General features: G+C 34.4%; 5 protein-coding genes across 6 annotated transcripts; 3 read left to right on the top strand and 2 right to left on the bottom strand.

The window, feature by feature from the left end:
* The first annotated feature begins 1,337 nt into the window (after nucleotides 1-1,337).
* Nucleotides 1,338-2,203, top strand: LOC105968696 (uncharacterized). Its single transcript, XM_012993345.2, has 2 exons — nucleotides 1,338-1,468; nucleotides 1,555-2,203. Exons 1-2 carry the CDS (start codon nucleotides 1,367-1,369, stop codon nucleotides 2,035-2,037), a joined length of 585 nt encoding a protein of 194 aa, XP_012848799.2. The 5' UTR covers nucleotides 1,338-1,366; the 3' UTR covers nucleotides 2,038-2,203.
* Nucleotides 2,204-3,681: 1,478 nt separating this feature from the next.
* On the top strand, nucleotides 3,682-4,250 carry LOC105967786 (squamosa promoter-binding protein 2). Its single transcript, XM_012992401.2, has 2 exons — nucleotides 3,682-3,992; nucleotides 4,133-4,250. Exons 1-2 carry the CDS (start codon nucleotides 3,682-3,684, stop codon nucleotides 4,248-4,250), a joined length of 429 nt encoding a protein of 142 aa, XP_012847855.2.
* A 96-nt stretch (nucleotides 4,251-4,346) lies between these two features.
* LOC105967781 (Protein phosphatase 2C family protein) lies at nucleotides 4,347-6,723 on the bottom strand. The gene is made up of 5 exons (XM_012992397.2): nucleotides 6,444-6,723; nucleotides 5,474-5,722; nucleotides 5,074-5,350; nucleotides 4,831-4,985; nucleotides 4,347-4,716 (listed from the first exon to the last, which is right to left on the bottom strand). Exons 1-5 carry the CDS (start codon nucleotides 6,474-6,476, stop codon nucleotides 4,579-4,581), a joined length of 852 nt encoding a protein of 283 aa, XP_012847851.1. The 5' UTR covers nucleotides 6,477-6,723; the 3' UTR covers nucleotides 4,347-4,578.
* A 2,824-nt stretch (nucleotides 6,724-9,547) lies between these two features.
* On the bottom strand, nucleotides 9,548-14,143 carry PRA1.H (prenylated RAB acceptor 1.H). 2 transcript variants are annotated; one of them, XR_016029099.1, is made up of 5 exons: nucleotides 13,609-14,143; nucleotides 13,144-13,280; nucleotides 12,398-12,469; nucleotides 12,090-12,322; nucleotides 9,548-10,375 (listed from the first exon to the last, which is right to left on the bottom strand). XR_016029099.1 is itself a non-coding variant. In XM_012992405.2 (4 exons), exons 1-4 carry the CDS (start codon nucleotides 14,118-14,120, stop codon nucleotides 12,234-12,236), a joined length of 810 nt encoding a protein of 269 aa, XP_012847859.2. In that variant the 5' UTR covers nucleotides 14,121-14,143; the 3' UTR covers nucleotides 11,891-12,233. The 2 variants fall into 2 exon arrangements, 1 of the variants encoding a protein (XP_012847859.2); XM_012992405.2 differs by lacking the exon at nucleotides 9,548-10,375 and having other exon boundaries at nucleotides 11,891-12,322.
* On the top strand, nucleotides 9,775-10,626 carry LOC105968706 (uncharacterized). Its single transcript, XM_012993356.2, has one exon. The coding sequence runs from the start codon at nucleotides 9,775-9,777 to the stop codon at nucleotides 10,408-10,410; it is 636 nt and encodes a 211-aa protein (XP_012848810.2). The 3' UTR covers nucleotides 10,411-10,626.
* Nucleotides 14,144-14,208: the final 65 nt, after the last annotated feature.

Genomic DNA, 14,208 nt, shown 5'->3' with positions numbered 1-14,208 from the left:
ATAAATATATTATTATATTAGTATATAAATATATTTATAGAAAATATATTAGTATATTAATAGAAAATAATAATAATAATAATAACAACAATTATTATTATTATTATTATTATTATTATTATTATTATTATTATTATTATTATTATTATTATTATTATTATTATTATTATTATTATTATTATTATTATTATTATTATTATTATTATTATTATTATTATTATTATTATTAAATAAATAAATATATGTTTGGCTCTAATAAGTTATATGTTTAAACAATAAATATATTTATTATCAAAAAAAAATTAAAACATAACATTATAACGTCACAAAAAATTTACAAGACAAATTATATAAATGAAATACACATAAACTACTTAGTTAGCATTTAGTTATGAAATTATTTTTATTAATTTTGTTGTAATATTTTTATGAATTAAGTTATGAAATTATGTTTATGTGTGATTTTATTATATGTATAATAATTTACGTTGATTTTCATTCATGTTTCAATAGTTTTTTTGAAATTTATCACAATTTTAAGATTATATAATTAATAATTTTTTTACTTATAATCGGATCTATAATCAATATTTTTTAAATTAAAATAGGCTAAAATTATGATTAACATTAAATTTATAGTTTTGTGATATATTTGGTAAAATACCATGGGAGACCAAACCAAATGCTATTCTCTATAAATAGGAAAATGGTGAAATATTATTATTTTATTATTTGGTGTAAAATATGATGGAATTGGTGGGAGACTAAATACACTATTTTTTCACCAAAAGTAGTGAAATCGTAGAATGGTGTGCTAAGGGTGGGAGATAAACCCATTTTTCCACCACCAAAAATAGGATTTGGTGAAAAAATAGTGATGACATTGGAAGATGCTCTAAGGTATCTTCTCATAAATAGACTTTACTTTAGGGAGGGTTGTAATTTACACTCAAATTTATAATTTAAACAAGTTTTTTAATTTATTCTATAAATCCTAATTCTATTTTTATTTTGAAAAAAAATTATGATAGAGTTGGATGAAGTTTATATTATTATTAAATTTAAATTATACTTTTCCAACTTAAAAGCTATAGGCTAAAGCTCCAAACTTCTAACTTGAGGCCCAACGGTTGGGTGAACTAGCCTAGAAAGTCCAGAACAATTGAGGCCCCAAGTAACGGAACAAAGACGAAAAACGAGAGACACGGGGAAAGCACGTGTCACGTGCATGAAGCATACGTGTGTAACACACGTGTCGCTCACAGAGAGATACCAAAATCAATTCGTGGAGCCACCCCGTCCTATATTAGATCCCAGTGCTAATTGTTCGAATTTCATTACCGTCTAATAATTAATTAAAAAGAAAATGTTTGCAAGAACAAGCGCTATTCTCAACCGTGGCTTCGTTCATCGTTACTTCGACAACAAAAATGTAGCTTGCTTCAGCGCTTTATCAGCTAAACATAAGGTATATATAATATAATAAAATATATATATTATGTGTGTGCGTGTGTGTGTGTGTGTGTGTGTTTCATTTGAATAAATTATTTACAGGGCGGCGGCGCAACGCCTGGGGAACTTAGCAAAAAATCAGACCCGGCGGCGGAAGGATCCGAGGGCGGCTACGGCGGGTCTGGAATCTCGAATGTAGCGAGTGATTACAAGTTGGCGTCGGAGGGTCCCGGAAGCCTTGGCCACGGTGGGCCGGGAAATTTGAACAGGGGAAATTATAAGGGCGGAGAGCGGCGGTGGCGGGAGGAGAAGGACATGGAAGATGCGGCGGCGTCAGTGGCGGAGATGGCGAAGACGGGGGTTGTGGGAGCTATGGAGACGGGGCTGAAGATTGGGGAAATGGCGAAGCGGACGATGGACGGCGTGTGGGACGCCACCAGAAAGACCACCGAGAGTGTGAGAGATTCGGTGGCGGATGATGATGATGATGATGATGATTCCGGTGATTATCGCCGGAAACCGGGTTCCGACAAACACGTGGAGGATTTAAGGAGACGGGCCGGGGGTTATGGCCTGAAGGATTAAGAAGTAGTAGTAATGGAAGTAGGGTTTTATTTTGTTCTTGTTTCTTGTTGGAGTAAAAAGCATAAGACTGTCGGTTCAGAGCTTCATATTAATTATTAAAGAAGTTTATAATAATAATCATGTCATTATGTATTTTATATGATTATGTGTGAAAAATTAAAATTAAAATTAATTTGATATCTCTTGATTTTGGTACCAAGATTATAGAGCACAGTTTTAAATTTAATCATTCCAAATTTTCAAAAAATAATAAAATCTAAAATATGTTTGTGACGGAATTGCAAATAATTTATTCATAATCAAAGAAAATGCAGTTTTAATCAAAAGTCACAGAGCTGGATTCAAAATGATTTTGATGATTTGGATTCTAAAATATGTTTGTGCCATTGAGTTCTCAATGGCACAATATATACTTTATGGTATTTGTAATGTGCTTCTGTAATTTTTGATAATTAATTAGTTTATATAAAAAATTAAAATTTGAAACCATTGATAATCACAGCAAGACTCCAGGAAGAATAATTGTCACATGTAAGGAGCTGTGAAACGAGTGTGAAACCAGGACTTTCAGATGGGTGAAGGAAGTACGACGTCGATGGATCCTCAATTGAATTGCATCACGTCCGATTGTTCGCCATTAATGAAGATCAAGCTCAATCGATAACGAAAGTATGGACAAACTGAATACGTAGAAGTAAATAGATCAAGAAGAGATCAAAATTGATCTATGAACGAATTGCATAAGAAATAACTGATACCATATCAAGATCTAAGCTATGGAGCCATTGAAGAGAGAGAACGAAGAAATCTTTTTTTTTTTTTTTTGGTAACGAAAGAACCCGCAGCCAACCATATAGGTGCACTGGGTAAACTTACACTCTCGTATAATAGCTTGCAAACCATACGCTGACGTAAACCACACTAGGCTAACCATGATGTGTGACAAGCTCAACCTACCGACCGTTGTTATGTACGTGAATATAATGCACAACTGAAGCATTTATATCTCTAACTAATTTATTATCTACAGTGCAAATATTGCTAATACATAACTAAAACGTGAACACATTTTTATTAAACTTAATAATGCGATCGACTTTATGTCTGTGTTAGTGATGATTCTTCGAGTTTCGCCGTTTCGCTTATAGAAAGAATTAAAAAGGAAAATAAACCGTAGTTGGCTCTAGTTATATAACATGCTACGTACAAAAACTAGTCAAATAATTTTTAACAAATGAAATTTTGGACATCTTTAATCAAAACAGAGTATAATTAATCTATTTGTTTTCCTATATTATTAAATAAAAATTAAGTCCTCAATCATGTTGTAAATGGTGGTCACAGGCTGTTTCATTCGTCACATGATTAAACTGCAGTATTTGTACGTGCAGAGAAAGTACAACCAGATTCTGTACGTAGATACAACAGTGATCTTGTGGTTGTGGATCTGTGTGAAAAAAACACCCTCCACTCTGTTTTATCTGTACTCTTCTTTTTTCAACTTTACTCATCAGCAGCATGCCTTCCATCTTTCATTTATTACTCTTTCGTACTCTCATTTCATCTTTCTTAAATCTTAATTCCTCCACCACCACAGTTTTTCGAAAAAAAAAAGAAAAAAAAAAGAACCCCAATAACCCAAAGATGACGTCATCATACCTCAAAATCACAGAGGGAGATGACGAGGAAGATGAAGGAGAAAGTGACGTTGAGTTGGAGTTTGTTGGGTCTCCGTTGAAGAGGAAAAAAATGAATCTTGGTCAGGGATCTTCCGGGAGGAGGAGTGGTGGTGGTGGTGCGGCGGCGCCGCCTTGCTGTCTGGTGGAAAGCTGTCGGAAAAATCTGAGTGGGTGTAAGAATTACTACCAGAGGCACAAGGTTTGCGAGGTTCATGCCAAAGCTCCGGTGGTCTTTGTTGATGGCTTAGGTCAAAGATTCTGCCAGCAGTGCAGCAGGTTTTATTTCTTCCTTTCTTTTTTTTTTTTTCTTTTTTTTAATTCCTTCTAAACCTTAGAAATGGCACATTATTTAATTCTATATTTTAAATCACCTATATAAAAAAAAAAATGAGGAACATTGCAATATGGAAAATCAGGTTTCACGAGGTGACGGAATTCGACGAGACGAAGAGGAGCTGCCGCAGGCGCTTAGCCGGACACAACGAGCGTCGAAGGAAGAGCTCGCTCGAGCCCAACACACGAGCAAAACCGTAATTTTCGAAAAAACTCAATGTTTCCAATTGAATTTGCTTGCTCTCTTCTGTCATCGTTTCAAAATGGGAATTAATCTATCTAGAATAAAATAGTATCAACTAGAAAGTATTTGCATTATTCGGACAATGCCCGTTCGACTTCCGAGTTTTAACTACCGTTCTTGAATGTCGAACACAATGACAATTCAAGACTATTATTTATCCTAATAATATTCTTATTTCGTCCATCACAAATTTAAAGTTTTCACAAAACACGAAACATTACAAAACCAATGTCACTAATTAAATTAAGCATAAACATGTTTTCGAACAAAGTGATCGAAGAGGAGCTATCCGAATCTTACAACAACAGAGGATATGTCGTCCGTGCTTTTTCTTGCAAGTGCCTCTTCGTTGAGGCGTTTAGCTGCCTTTTTAGCATCTTTAATGTCTCTAATGCAATTAACCGCTTCTTGATTCGACATGACCTGGCCATTTCATACGATCAAAATATTTCAAAAAATTATATATCAAACATAACTAAACTTACATTCATTCTTGCAATGAAACATATACTATGTAACTACTTTCAATTAATTTACCTTCCAAATTCCGTCACTAGCCAAAATAATAAATTCTGTTTCGTCATCTATCACCTCCACAACCACATCGGGTTCCGAGCTGAGATGCTCCTTCAGGCTTTTATCACCAAACGCCCTTGCTACTGCTAATTGTCCGTCAACACGTGGGACATCACCTAATTAACAAATAGTTAATTCACTATAAGAATACAGGTCTACCGTTCAAATACTATTTTATTTGGAGTTATATTATTGTATACGTACCTGGAAACTTTGTTACAAAGCCGCCCTTGTTCTCAATAGTATCCCTTTCCTTCTCGGGCTCGTGATCGACCGACAATTGCTTAGCCACGCCGTTCTTGCAAATTACGGCACGGGAATCTCCCACATTAGCCACCACTAGCTTGTGACAGTTGATCAGTATTGCGGTGACAGCTGTCGAACCACCTTTGCCTAGATCCTTAGCTTTGTCCAAGATTGTGGTGTCCGTTATTCGGTACGCCCTCCTTATTGCATTCTCTGTAGCTGTCCAAAAATCGGGCTAATTCCAAAAACCAAAAAAAAAAAAAGAAAGAAAAAAAAACATGAATAGAGTCATATTTTCAGGGATGGCATTATTATTATTATTGTTATTATTGTGCATTCTTGAATGTTATTTAATTACCTCATTCAAAATGTTGTTGAAGAGATGGGACTTCAAATAATCGGGTACCTCACGGCTTAAGTGACCGTCGAATATCGCAAACAAACCGAGTTCATTGTCGCCCACTTCTTTGAATTGAGCAAAAACGTAATCTTCCATCGGATGGGTTGACTTTCCCTCAACTAAATGATATCCATGTGTGATGTACTTTGACATCTTGCTCTTACCTTTGCCCGTCTCGGACGGTGGTGCACTTATACCTACTTTCTCCTGCATAACAAAATCGAGCAACCATATAACTCGAACGAAGATAAGGCCGGGGGCAATGACCTCCATTGTTTCGAAAAACAAGATTTGTATGTTATATAGAGGTTTGAAAAAATGTAATTGGAGTAATGTTTATTGTTCTTTAATACATGCTTGGCCTAATAGTCTAATTACTAATACATACAGTATCGTCGTGTATATCAATGATAAGTAGCTAATTTAAAATAATCAAGAAAAAAATCATCAAAAAAAAAAAACAAAAAGATCAAGAAAAAGATTTGGCCTCGATCAACCACAGTCGTTTGATTCTCTCTCTCTCTCTCTATATATATATATATATATATATATATATATAGTGCCTAATTGTTGTGATCAGTTTCCCAGATCATCTAATTTGTGAAATCATTTCAATTAGCAGATGACAATTTATTTCAATAGTGATTGATGTTCATACATGATTAATCTGATATACATACACATGAACATATATATATATATATATATATATATATATATATATATATATATATATATATATATATATATATATATATGCATCTCGGAAGCATAAATAAATAGAACAATTAAATACGAGGATATATATATATATATATATATATATATATATATATGATATCAAATCGAAAAACAAGAAATTAAGAGATAAATCCGAGTATATATGAGAGTTGGTCGGAGAAAATGAAAGATGAGAAGGCGGCGGTACCTTAATTTTGTGCATGATTTCCTTTCCGGTCATAACGTAAATTAAAATTTGATTATAATATATTCTGTATGTATTTGCCCACCACCGAATGATCAACGACGATGAAGAAGAGTAGTGCAGAAGGGTAAGAGATGACAAAGGCCTATGCGATCGACACGTAGCCCTCTATTTTTAGCCACGTGTTAACTCCACCTTCTGCAACTGCCAACTGTTTTCCCAATTTCACTTTTATTTTATTTAAAAAAAAAATAGATTTATAATGTGGACACCTAATTGAGTTGGATCTAATCGAAGTCCGATTATTCGGTAATTTTATTTGAGTTGAGGTTAATTTATTGCGAGTCGACTTGTTTGGGACATTTCGTAAAGATTGAAAATTTTACGAGTCGAGTTTGAGTTTACTTAAATCGAACACATGATATTTTAGTTCCTCGTATCCAATATTTATTAATTTATGAAGTATTTAAGCTAGTTAGTTGTCATCTATTAAATATAAATTTAATTTATTAAATAAATTTACAGAAATCAGGTGTATTACAAGTGTATAAAATATGTGTATCAATGTGTGAAGTGTATATACTAAATTTCAATTTATATCAACGTGTGGAAATATGAAAAAAAATCGACATCAACCTGTCGAATATCAAAATCGGCAACTTGTCGATTTCTCCTCAGAAATAGACAACTACCTATCAAAAATACCTCAAAGATCAATCGGTGTTGAGAAAGAGTGGATATTTATTTTAGCTGCCTCCAAATTTATATCTAGAACACGTGAAATCTTAAATTTGAGGATTGCCGACCAACTTGATGATGTCGACGAGTAATTTAAATGTGGCACACATGTGGCCCTCCTCGAGTTGCTGATGTGGCACTCTTTCTCCACGTGGATTTGCCTAGCTGGACAACTTATAATTCGTCTCCATTGGTATTTTGTCAAAATATTATGGAAAACAATTTCCAGTCTTTAAAATTCCTGATTATTTCGATTTTTTTTTTTTTTTTTTTTTTTTTCTTTTTTAGTTTTTTGATTTCTTGAGTACTACTAACCCAATTGAGCTTAAATAAATTTTAATATCGAACTCGAACAATTTTATTTTTTTAAATATTCGTACTTCATAGTATCGAAGAAAAATACTGGTTCAAAATTGATTCGTTATATTAACAAACTAATCACTTCAAACAACCTTGTAGCTACATTGGTGTCGATCACTTGTAACAAAAAGCAGCATAAGAAAGTGTTGTAATTAGGCACACAATATATACACCTAGACAAAATGGATTAACAAGTAGTGAAGACAGATGTTTATGGTCCCAAAAGTAGCCACTTTAATTAATTTGGGGGAACACTGTATTTTCAAACACCCTCTCTTGTCGCCATTGTTGGGGATTGCACAAAAGTGTTTTATCCAATTAATCACTTGTTTTATTTCATGGTATTATTATAAATTAATTATATTAATCCTTAGCTTCCACGCACAACTGTCTATGTTGAATACATCATTACTAATTGGTCTTAGATTCTTATAATATATATATTACCATATCTTATGACAATCTCAATTATAGTTTCAGCCGATCAATGTTTCTTTTTCACGGTTCATTCAACTCTCTTTCTCATTTTATATTTTTATTCAAATTAATTCGGATTTCATATACCCCTCCATTCCGCAATATATGTCACGTTTGAGACTTTTTTTTCTTTTATATTATCTGTCACTTTAGATTTTCGATACTCCATTAATTATGTCATTATTAACTCTCCAACACTCTTTATACTTTAATTAGTAAACAAGGGTATTTTAGTCAAAAATATCTATTTTCCTAACATCAAAACATATTTATTCGGATTATTAAGACATGTATCAAGGTGAAAAATAACACCTATTTAAGAACAAATGGGTACTTATACATAATAATGATTGAGTATGACAACATTAATTTATAATTATTAAAATGTAACTGTATGAATTGTAATTGCTATAAATTGGCACACTACTAGTGTACGACATCCACTCTCACCTGCATAACTAATGTCAATAAAAGTTCAATATTCTGTAAAATGAAATTAACATATATTTCAAGATTGATTACGCTTAATTAATCATGTCCTATGACAATTTTGAAATTTGTCATAATAATACAATGTTCAAAATTGCCTCCAGTTGTTGACTTGAAAGCTATGGATTTTCTTGAGAAATGATGCTAAAACTTACCTATAACTTATGTAGCACGGACACGAAAACGCGAACACAGCGAAATGGAAAAGCGGATACGGGGAAACCTCATTTTCCAAAAAGTTGAATCAAGACCAGTGGGAGACGTGTAAATATTAAATATATAGGGGTACATTCATAATTTTTCAAAAATATTATAACGATTAATTTATATACTTATCATCCACTACATATTTTAATTTTTATCTAGAAAATATATAATTTACAAGTTCCAATTCGAAATATTATTCCACAAATTACATTTGCGGCCATAAATTTATTTAAGTATCAATTAGCATCTAAAGAAAACACCACTAGAAGTGAAAAGAAGACATAAGTTTTCAGACATTTTTTAAGCATAGGTAATTTCGAATCTTTATTTAAAAAGGATTTTGGACTACTTTTTTGTGGAAGCATGTTTCCATTTTTTCATTATTACGAGAAAAATTTCCGACATGTGTCATGGCGTTTCGATTTCCGAAACGCTTCCTAAACATGGAACACGCGTGTATTGAAGTTTCGGTGCATCATAGGCTATAACTAATATTCTTGACCCCTGTTTTAGATAAACTTTAAAGTACTACTAAAAGGAAATATGCTCTTAGCTCTTTTCTTTCTTTTGTAATTCTTTTTTCTACATTTTCTTTTTTTCAAATAAAAGGACAATGAATCAATTATTGTACATTTTACTAATTAAGGAATTCGAATTTTACTATGCTTAAACATCATTTAGATCTCAATTAACATTTTATGAACTCTTAATTATAACTCGATCAACTCAACTTTGTTGAATATTATACTTGCACTAATTAACTAAGAAAAAAGTGAGGAGCACTGATCTGTACACATATGATCTAAGTACACACAATGAGCCGCACGCTCCAAGAATCATTGTTAATCACGTTATTAATTAATAAATTAATCAACCCTAAACACCAGATCCAATGATTAATTAATTAATTAGACCACCACCAATGCTTAATGGTCACCCCCCAACAAAGGGGTCCCCTTTGACACAAAAAGAACCAACTCTCCTACCTTTGTTTATTTCATCAAAAAAACCTTTTACATTCATATATATAAAATGCTGTCTTAAACCATCAAAATTACAATCAATGGAGAACAAGTTCTCGTTTCCGGCATCGGGAACGGACTCCGATCAGTTCGAGTTCGGTCCCGTGACGACACCGAGCTCCCCGAAATCTCCGGCTGACCATCTGTTCTTCAACGGGAAGCTGTTGCCCCATGTTTTCCCCGTTCAAACATTACCGAATAATTACAGCAACTACTCGTATTCAAGATCGACGAGCAGGGCGAGCAGCATGAGCAGCAGGGAATATTCTCTAATGTCGTCGCGCAGTAACAGCACGAACAGCAGGAGCAGCAACTGCAGCAGCGCAAGAACCAGCACCAGCACGTGCGAGGCGGCTGATCTGCAGAGGAGATCGATTTCTTCTTCGTCGTCGTCCAACGTTAGTCGAAAAAAAAATAATAATATCATAAGGCCGCCGCCTGTTGCGCCTCTGAAGAATCAGCATGGTGCTACTACTTCTCAGAGGTGGCAGCTGATTGCGGCGGCACCGGTCTTGAACCACCAGAGCTCGAGATCAAGAAATAAGGCGGTGGTGGCAGATCAAATTGTTCTTGAGCGAAAAGGGTCAAAGAAATCGGACACGAAATCGTGGTTCGGGAGGAGGATTTTGAAGTCGTTTGTATCTGCATGCAAAGAATGTCATGCTATTAAAATATGAATTGTGTTTTTTTTTAAATTAAGGATTGCTGTTAATGTTAAAATTATATTGTGTCTATTTTTAAGGATTAGAAGTTTTTTTTTCTGATTTGAAGTGAGTTGTCTGTCTGACTGAGTGTTTTAACCATTGATGAAGAAATCTTAATTGTGTGATATTAGGAAGCATCTCTAAATGAAAAGTCTTGGATTTACGTGGAATTCAACAGAATCTTCTAGATTCCGTGGAATGTTTTCTAATTTGTACTTGTTTTGCGTAAAACTGCAGTTTATGTGCACAACAGTCTGATATTTACAAGTCTGATATTTACAAGCCAAGAGAAACATGTTATGATCGTCTTGTTTCAAATGTGAAGATCGAATGGGGTAAAACGGGTACAAACTAGAGAATATTCCACATAATTAAGAAGATTCCGCTAAATTTGACACTCGTAAGAAGATTCATATTGAGGCGTGGTTAGAATTACCCAAATACAAGGTTTTTTTGTAATTTGAAGGATATCGACTAGTGACAGTTATATGTACACGACTTCTTTTGACAATACATTAATAAATAAATAAAAATTCGGTAAGTGAAAATATGGTTAGCCTAATGTGGTTTATATCTCTCGTATGATTTGCAAACTATTATACGAGAGTGTAGATTTACTCAGTGCACCTATTTAGTTGGTTGCGGATTCCTTCATTTACCAAGAAAAAAAAAGAATAAACACTTATAATTAAACAACTAAAAGGCAATCCCTAATGCCCTAAAATCTTGAAGAAATGTTAATTGCTTGTGGGCTACAAAAGTAATACAATTTAATTAGGACTCTAATGATTTCATAAACCCCCACTGTTTAAACTGAAAAAACAGATATTGAAAATTGGAATCAGTGTCTGATAGTATTTTATTGGATGCTTTAATAGAAAAAATAAGTTTTTTTGCACGAAAATTTATTTTTTCTATTGTATAAAGTCACGGTTATTAAAATTCTACGATATGGGATTAAAAAATCATAGAATTCAATTCAATCATGATTTATTTTTCGAGGTAGCTGTAATTTCCGTTTTCTAGATTATATCGCAAGAGATACAGATAAATGAAGCAAATCCATCTTTTTTAACACAATCACTACTGTTTTTTGAAAGAGGAATGAGTAACGAACTAGTTTTCGATTTCACGATTCTCTATTGCAACAACACATCCCATGTTGTGTTTGAAGATTAAGAAAGTCGAAACAAATACATAAACGAATACACAAGTATCATGAGAAAATGAACGGAAATGATGATCTTGTGACCAGCTATAAGAACACGTAACTGATGTTTTTTTACCAGTCAAATCACATTGAAGAGTTAACTTCCGTTCATCATTTTTTACACAAATTTCTCCCCCTACAGTATGTAGCAAGCACGATTGTCCGAATTCAGAGAAGCGTTTAGCAGACTATGACGTATGAAAAAATCTCAGGAAATCTTTTCAACATACAGACGTATAACTCTAAACATATAAAATTTTATCTTCTTGATTTTTTTACTTAGCCGTAAAAGCCTAAAAGGTGTCCACGAAGTTTCCATTTTCAGGAGATTACAGTCAGATTTACAGTGGAGTACAAGATCAATAACTACAATAGCTACGAAAACAGATTAAAACACAGCGAAAAACAAATAAATTAGGAAAAAGATAAAAGATGAACTAACTCTATATCAAAGTTGCGGGCTGGGCTTTTCTGACACAAAACTCGAGATTCTTCATCTGCAGGTTTATCTGATACAATAAAACCCATACTCCTTAGCATCACAGCGCAAAGAAAACCATCTTCAACAACAAAATTTTGATAGACCTCATCTTCTAGCAGTTTTCTTATGTCCACCTCTTACATCCAGTTGTTTTGCAGGGGTCAACTTTCTAAACGAGGCATGTAGAATCATGACTGCAAAAATAGGTCAGTCAATAAACTCACGTAAATATGAAGTTGAAAAAAATGGCTGTGAGAACTCATTCTCACCTGCATAACTAACACCAAGAGCACAGAAGATTGCCATCTGGACATTGGAAATAAATAGAATTACTGCAGTCACTGCAAAAAAGAGGCTTTATTTAGTACCCTGAAGTATAACAACAACGTATTATAATAGTTTATTCACGACGAAGCAAAGTATTAAATTCCGACTACATTTACCAAGACAGAAAACTTCTTCTGCTTGGGACGATATGAAAAGGATTACTTCAAATTTTTAATGTAATGTGCAGAATAACAGGTCCTTTCAGTATCGAGAATCGCTTATATTTGCTCACACAGTTGTTCCGTGCGAAATTCTATATCATGCATTTTTCTTTCCCAAAGGCTGGTATTGCATAAATGAAGACTTTAATCTATTTTCCACCTGTTATCAAAAAAAATTTCTATACACACTTGACACAATTGAGAATCGGAAAAATAAAGAGAGTATAGCAACGTGTTTACTTTCTCTCCTATCAATTTGCTCATATTGAGCAGTCATGTTTGAGAAAAACATACTCTAAAATTCACAAAGCCTTTCGTAGTTCAGTCAACCACATTCAGATGAAAAGGAATCACATGTTATACATAAAAAACCCGAGGATTTTAAAAACTGAAGATCACTCCCAAGTTGAGCATGAACGATCGATTCTCTACTTCAAATCACACATGTGTTTCCATTATTATGGTGAAAGCTAACAGAAATGGTAGAGAAGAGAAATTGAATCTAATCGAGGAGGAAGAAAACTCACCACATTGAGCAACACGAATCAAAGTTTGTCTGAAAACGGGATACTTGTCCAACCCCCATCGGTCACCGCTGAACTTAAATGCATCCCAAAGTGCCAAGCATGAAATGAGACCGAGGAGAGCTACTGGCAACTGATACCTGCCATCATCATCACTCAAATATTTCAAACAATGACAAAATCGAGTGCAGTAGATGATTCAAATAATATAACCAATCAATGTTCCCAAATATATCTCGAAGAAACGTGAATTTTCTCGACAGTTTTGAGGTACAATTAGGTATAATTCAAACCTAAAAAACACAAAATTGCTTCAAAAGAGGCATAACTCAAAATGCAGTTCATAGTCCAACCACAAGCACAAACACAAAATACACACACACGGTAATTACCATAATTAAAAACCCCCAACAAACACACAATAAATGTATGCATAATATATACAGAGAGAGAGATGTAAGTAATTACAGAGAGCAAGCGAGGAAGAGGACGATGAGGGAGGCGTAATTGCGAGCAAAGCGCTTGACGTTCTCATGGACACGGAGGCGAGCCTGAGAGGGGGAAGACGGAAATGAGTACGATTCGGCGGAGCCGAAGAAGGCTAGAGTCCAGCTAGGTGTCTCGCCGGAGAAATCATCGGTGGCGAGCTTCGAGAAAGGGCTGAAGGTGAAGAGCGATAGAAGAGTCCAGATGCCGGAGACAATTTGTGAGATGAAGAATACTCCGTCAGGACTTATCGAAGGGGCGGCGGAGTCGGAAGCAGCGGCGGCGGCGGAATTGGAGGGTTTGGTAGCGGCGGGGAGGCGGTTGAGGTCGGTGGTGCGCTGGTCGAGGATTTCGAGGTAGCCGGAGTCGCGGAGCCAGGATTCGAAAGCGGGTTCGGGTACGCTGAGAGATAACGGGTTCGGGGCGAACACCATCTCTTTCCTTTTTGCTCCGTTATTCTTTGCGGGGAAAACACCAAATTTTATCTTTGACATTATTTTTTGTTCCACGCTAATATTTGATTCTCTTTTCCATCAATTGTGTTATTTAGTTGGAAAAAATTACAGTTTTTACCCTTTAAGT

The sequence above is a fragment of the Erythranthe guttata genome, chromosome 13 (genome assembly GCF_056151865.1).
Source record: "Erythranthe guttata isolate IM_541 chromosome 13, IM_541, whole genome shotgun sequence".
NCBI lineage: Eukaryota > Viridiplantae > Streptophyta > Magnoliopsida > Lamiales > Phrymaceae > Erythranthe > Erythranthe guttata.
This window is presented reverse-complemented; position numbering and strand designations above follow the sequence as displayed.

Excerpts from the sequence above, each read along its gene's own strand:
- LOC105967786 (XM_012992401.2), top strand. The coding sequence starts at position 3,682 with ATGACGTCATCATACCTCAAAATCACAGAGGGAGATGACGAGGAAGAT. Across the intron at positions 3,993-4,132 it reads TTCTGCCAGCAGTGCAGCAG|GTTTCACGAGGTGACGGAAT; the intron begins GTTTTATTTCTT and ends ATGGAAAATCAG.
- LOC105968696 (XM_012993345.2), top strand. The coding sequence starts at position 1,367 with ATGTTTGCAAGAACAAGCGCTATTCTCAACCGTGGCTTCGTTCATCGT. Across the intron at positions 1,469-1,554 it reads CTTTATCAGCTAAACATAAG|GGCGGCGGCGCAACGCCTGG; the intron begins GTATATATAATA and ends AATTATTTACAG.
- LOC105967781 (XM_012992397.2), bottom strand. The coding sequence starts at position 6,476 with ATGACCGGAAAGGAAATCATGCACAAAATTAAG. Across the intron at positions 4,986-5,073 it reads CTTTGTAACAAAGTTTCCAG|GTGATGTCCCACGTGTTGAC; the intron begins GTACGTATACAA and ends TTTGTTAATTAG. Across the intron at positions 4,717-4,830 it reads CTAGTGACGGAATTTGGAAG|GTCATGTCGAATCAAGAAGC; the intron begins GTAAATTAATTG and ends TGAAATGGCCAG.
- PRA1.H (XM_012992405.2), bottom strand. The coding sequence starts at position 14,120 with ATGTCAAAGATAAAATTTGGTGTTTTCCCCGCAAAGAATAACGGAGCA. Across the intron at positions 13,281-13,608 it reads CTCTTCCTCGCTTGCTCTCT|GTATCAGTTGCCAGTAGCTC; the intron begins GTAATTACTTAC and ends TGATGATGGCAG. Across the intron at positions 12,323-12,397 it reads TCTTGGTGTTAGTTATGCAG|TCATGATTCTACATGCCTCG; the intron begins GTGAGAATGAGT and ends CTATTTTTGCAG.
- LOC105968706 (XM_012993356.2), top strand. The coding sequence starts at position 9,775 with ATGGAGAACAAGTTCTCGTTTCCGGCATCGGGAACGGACTCCGATCAG.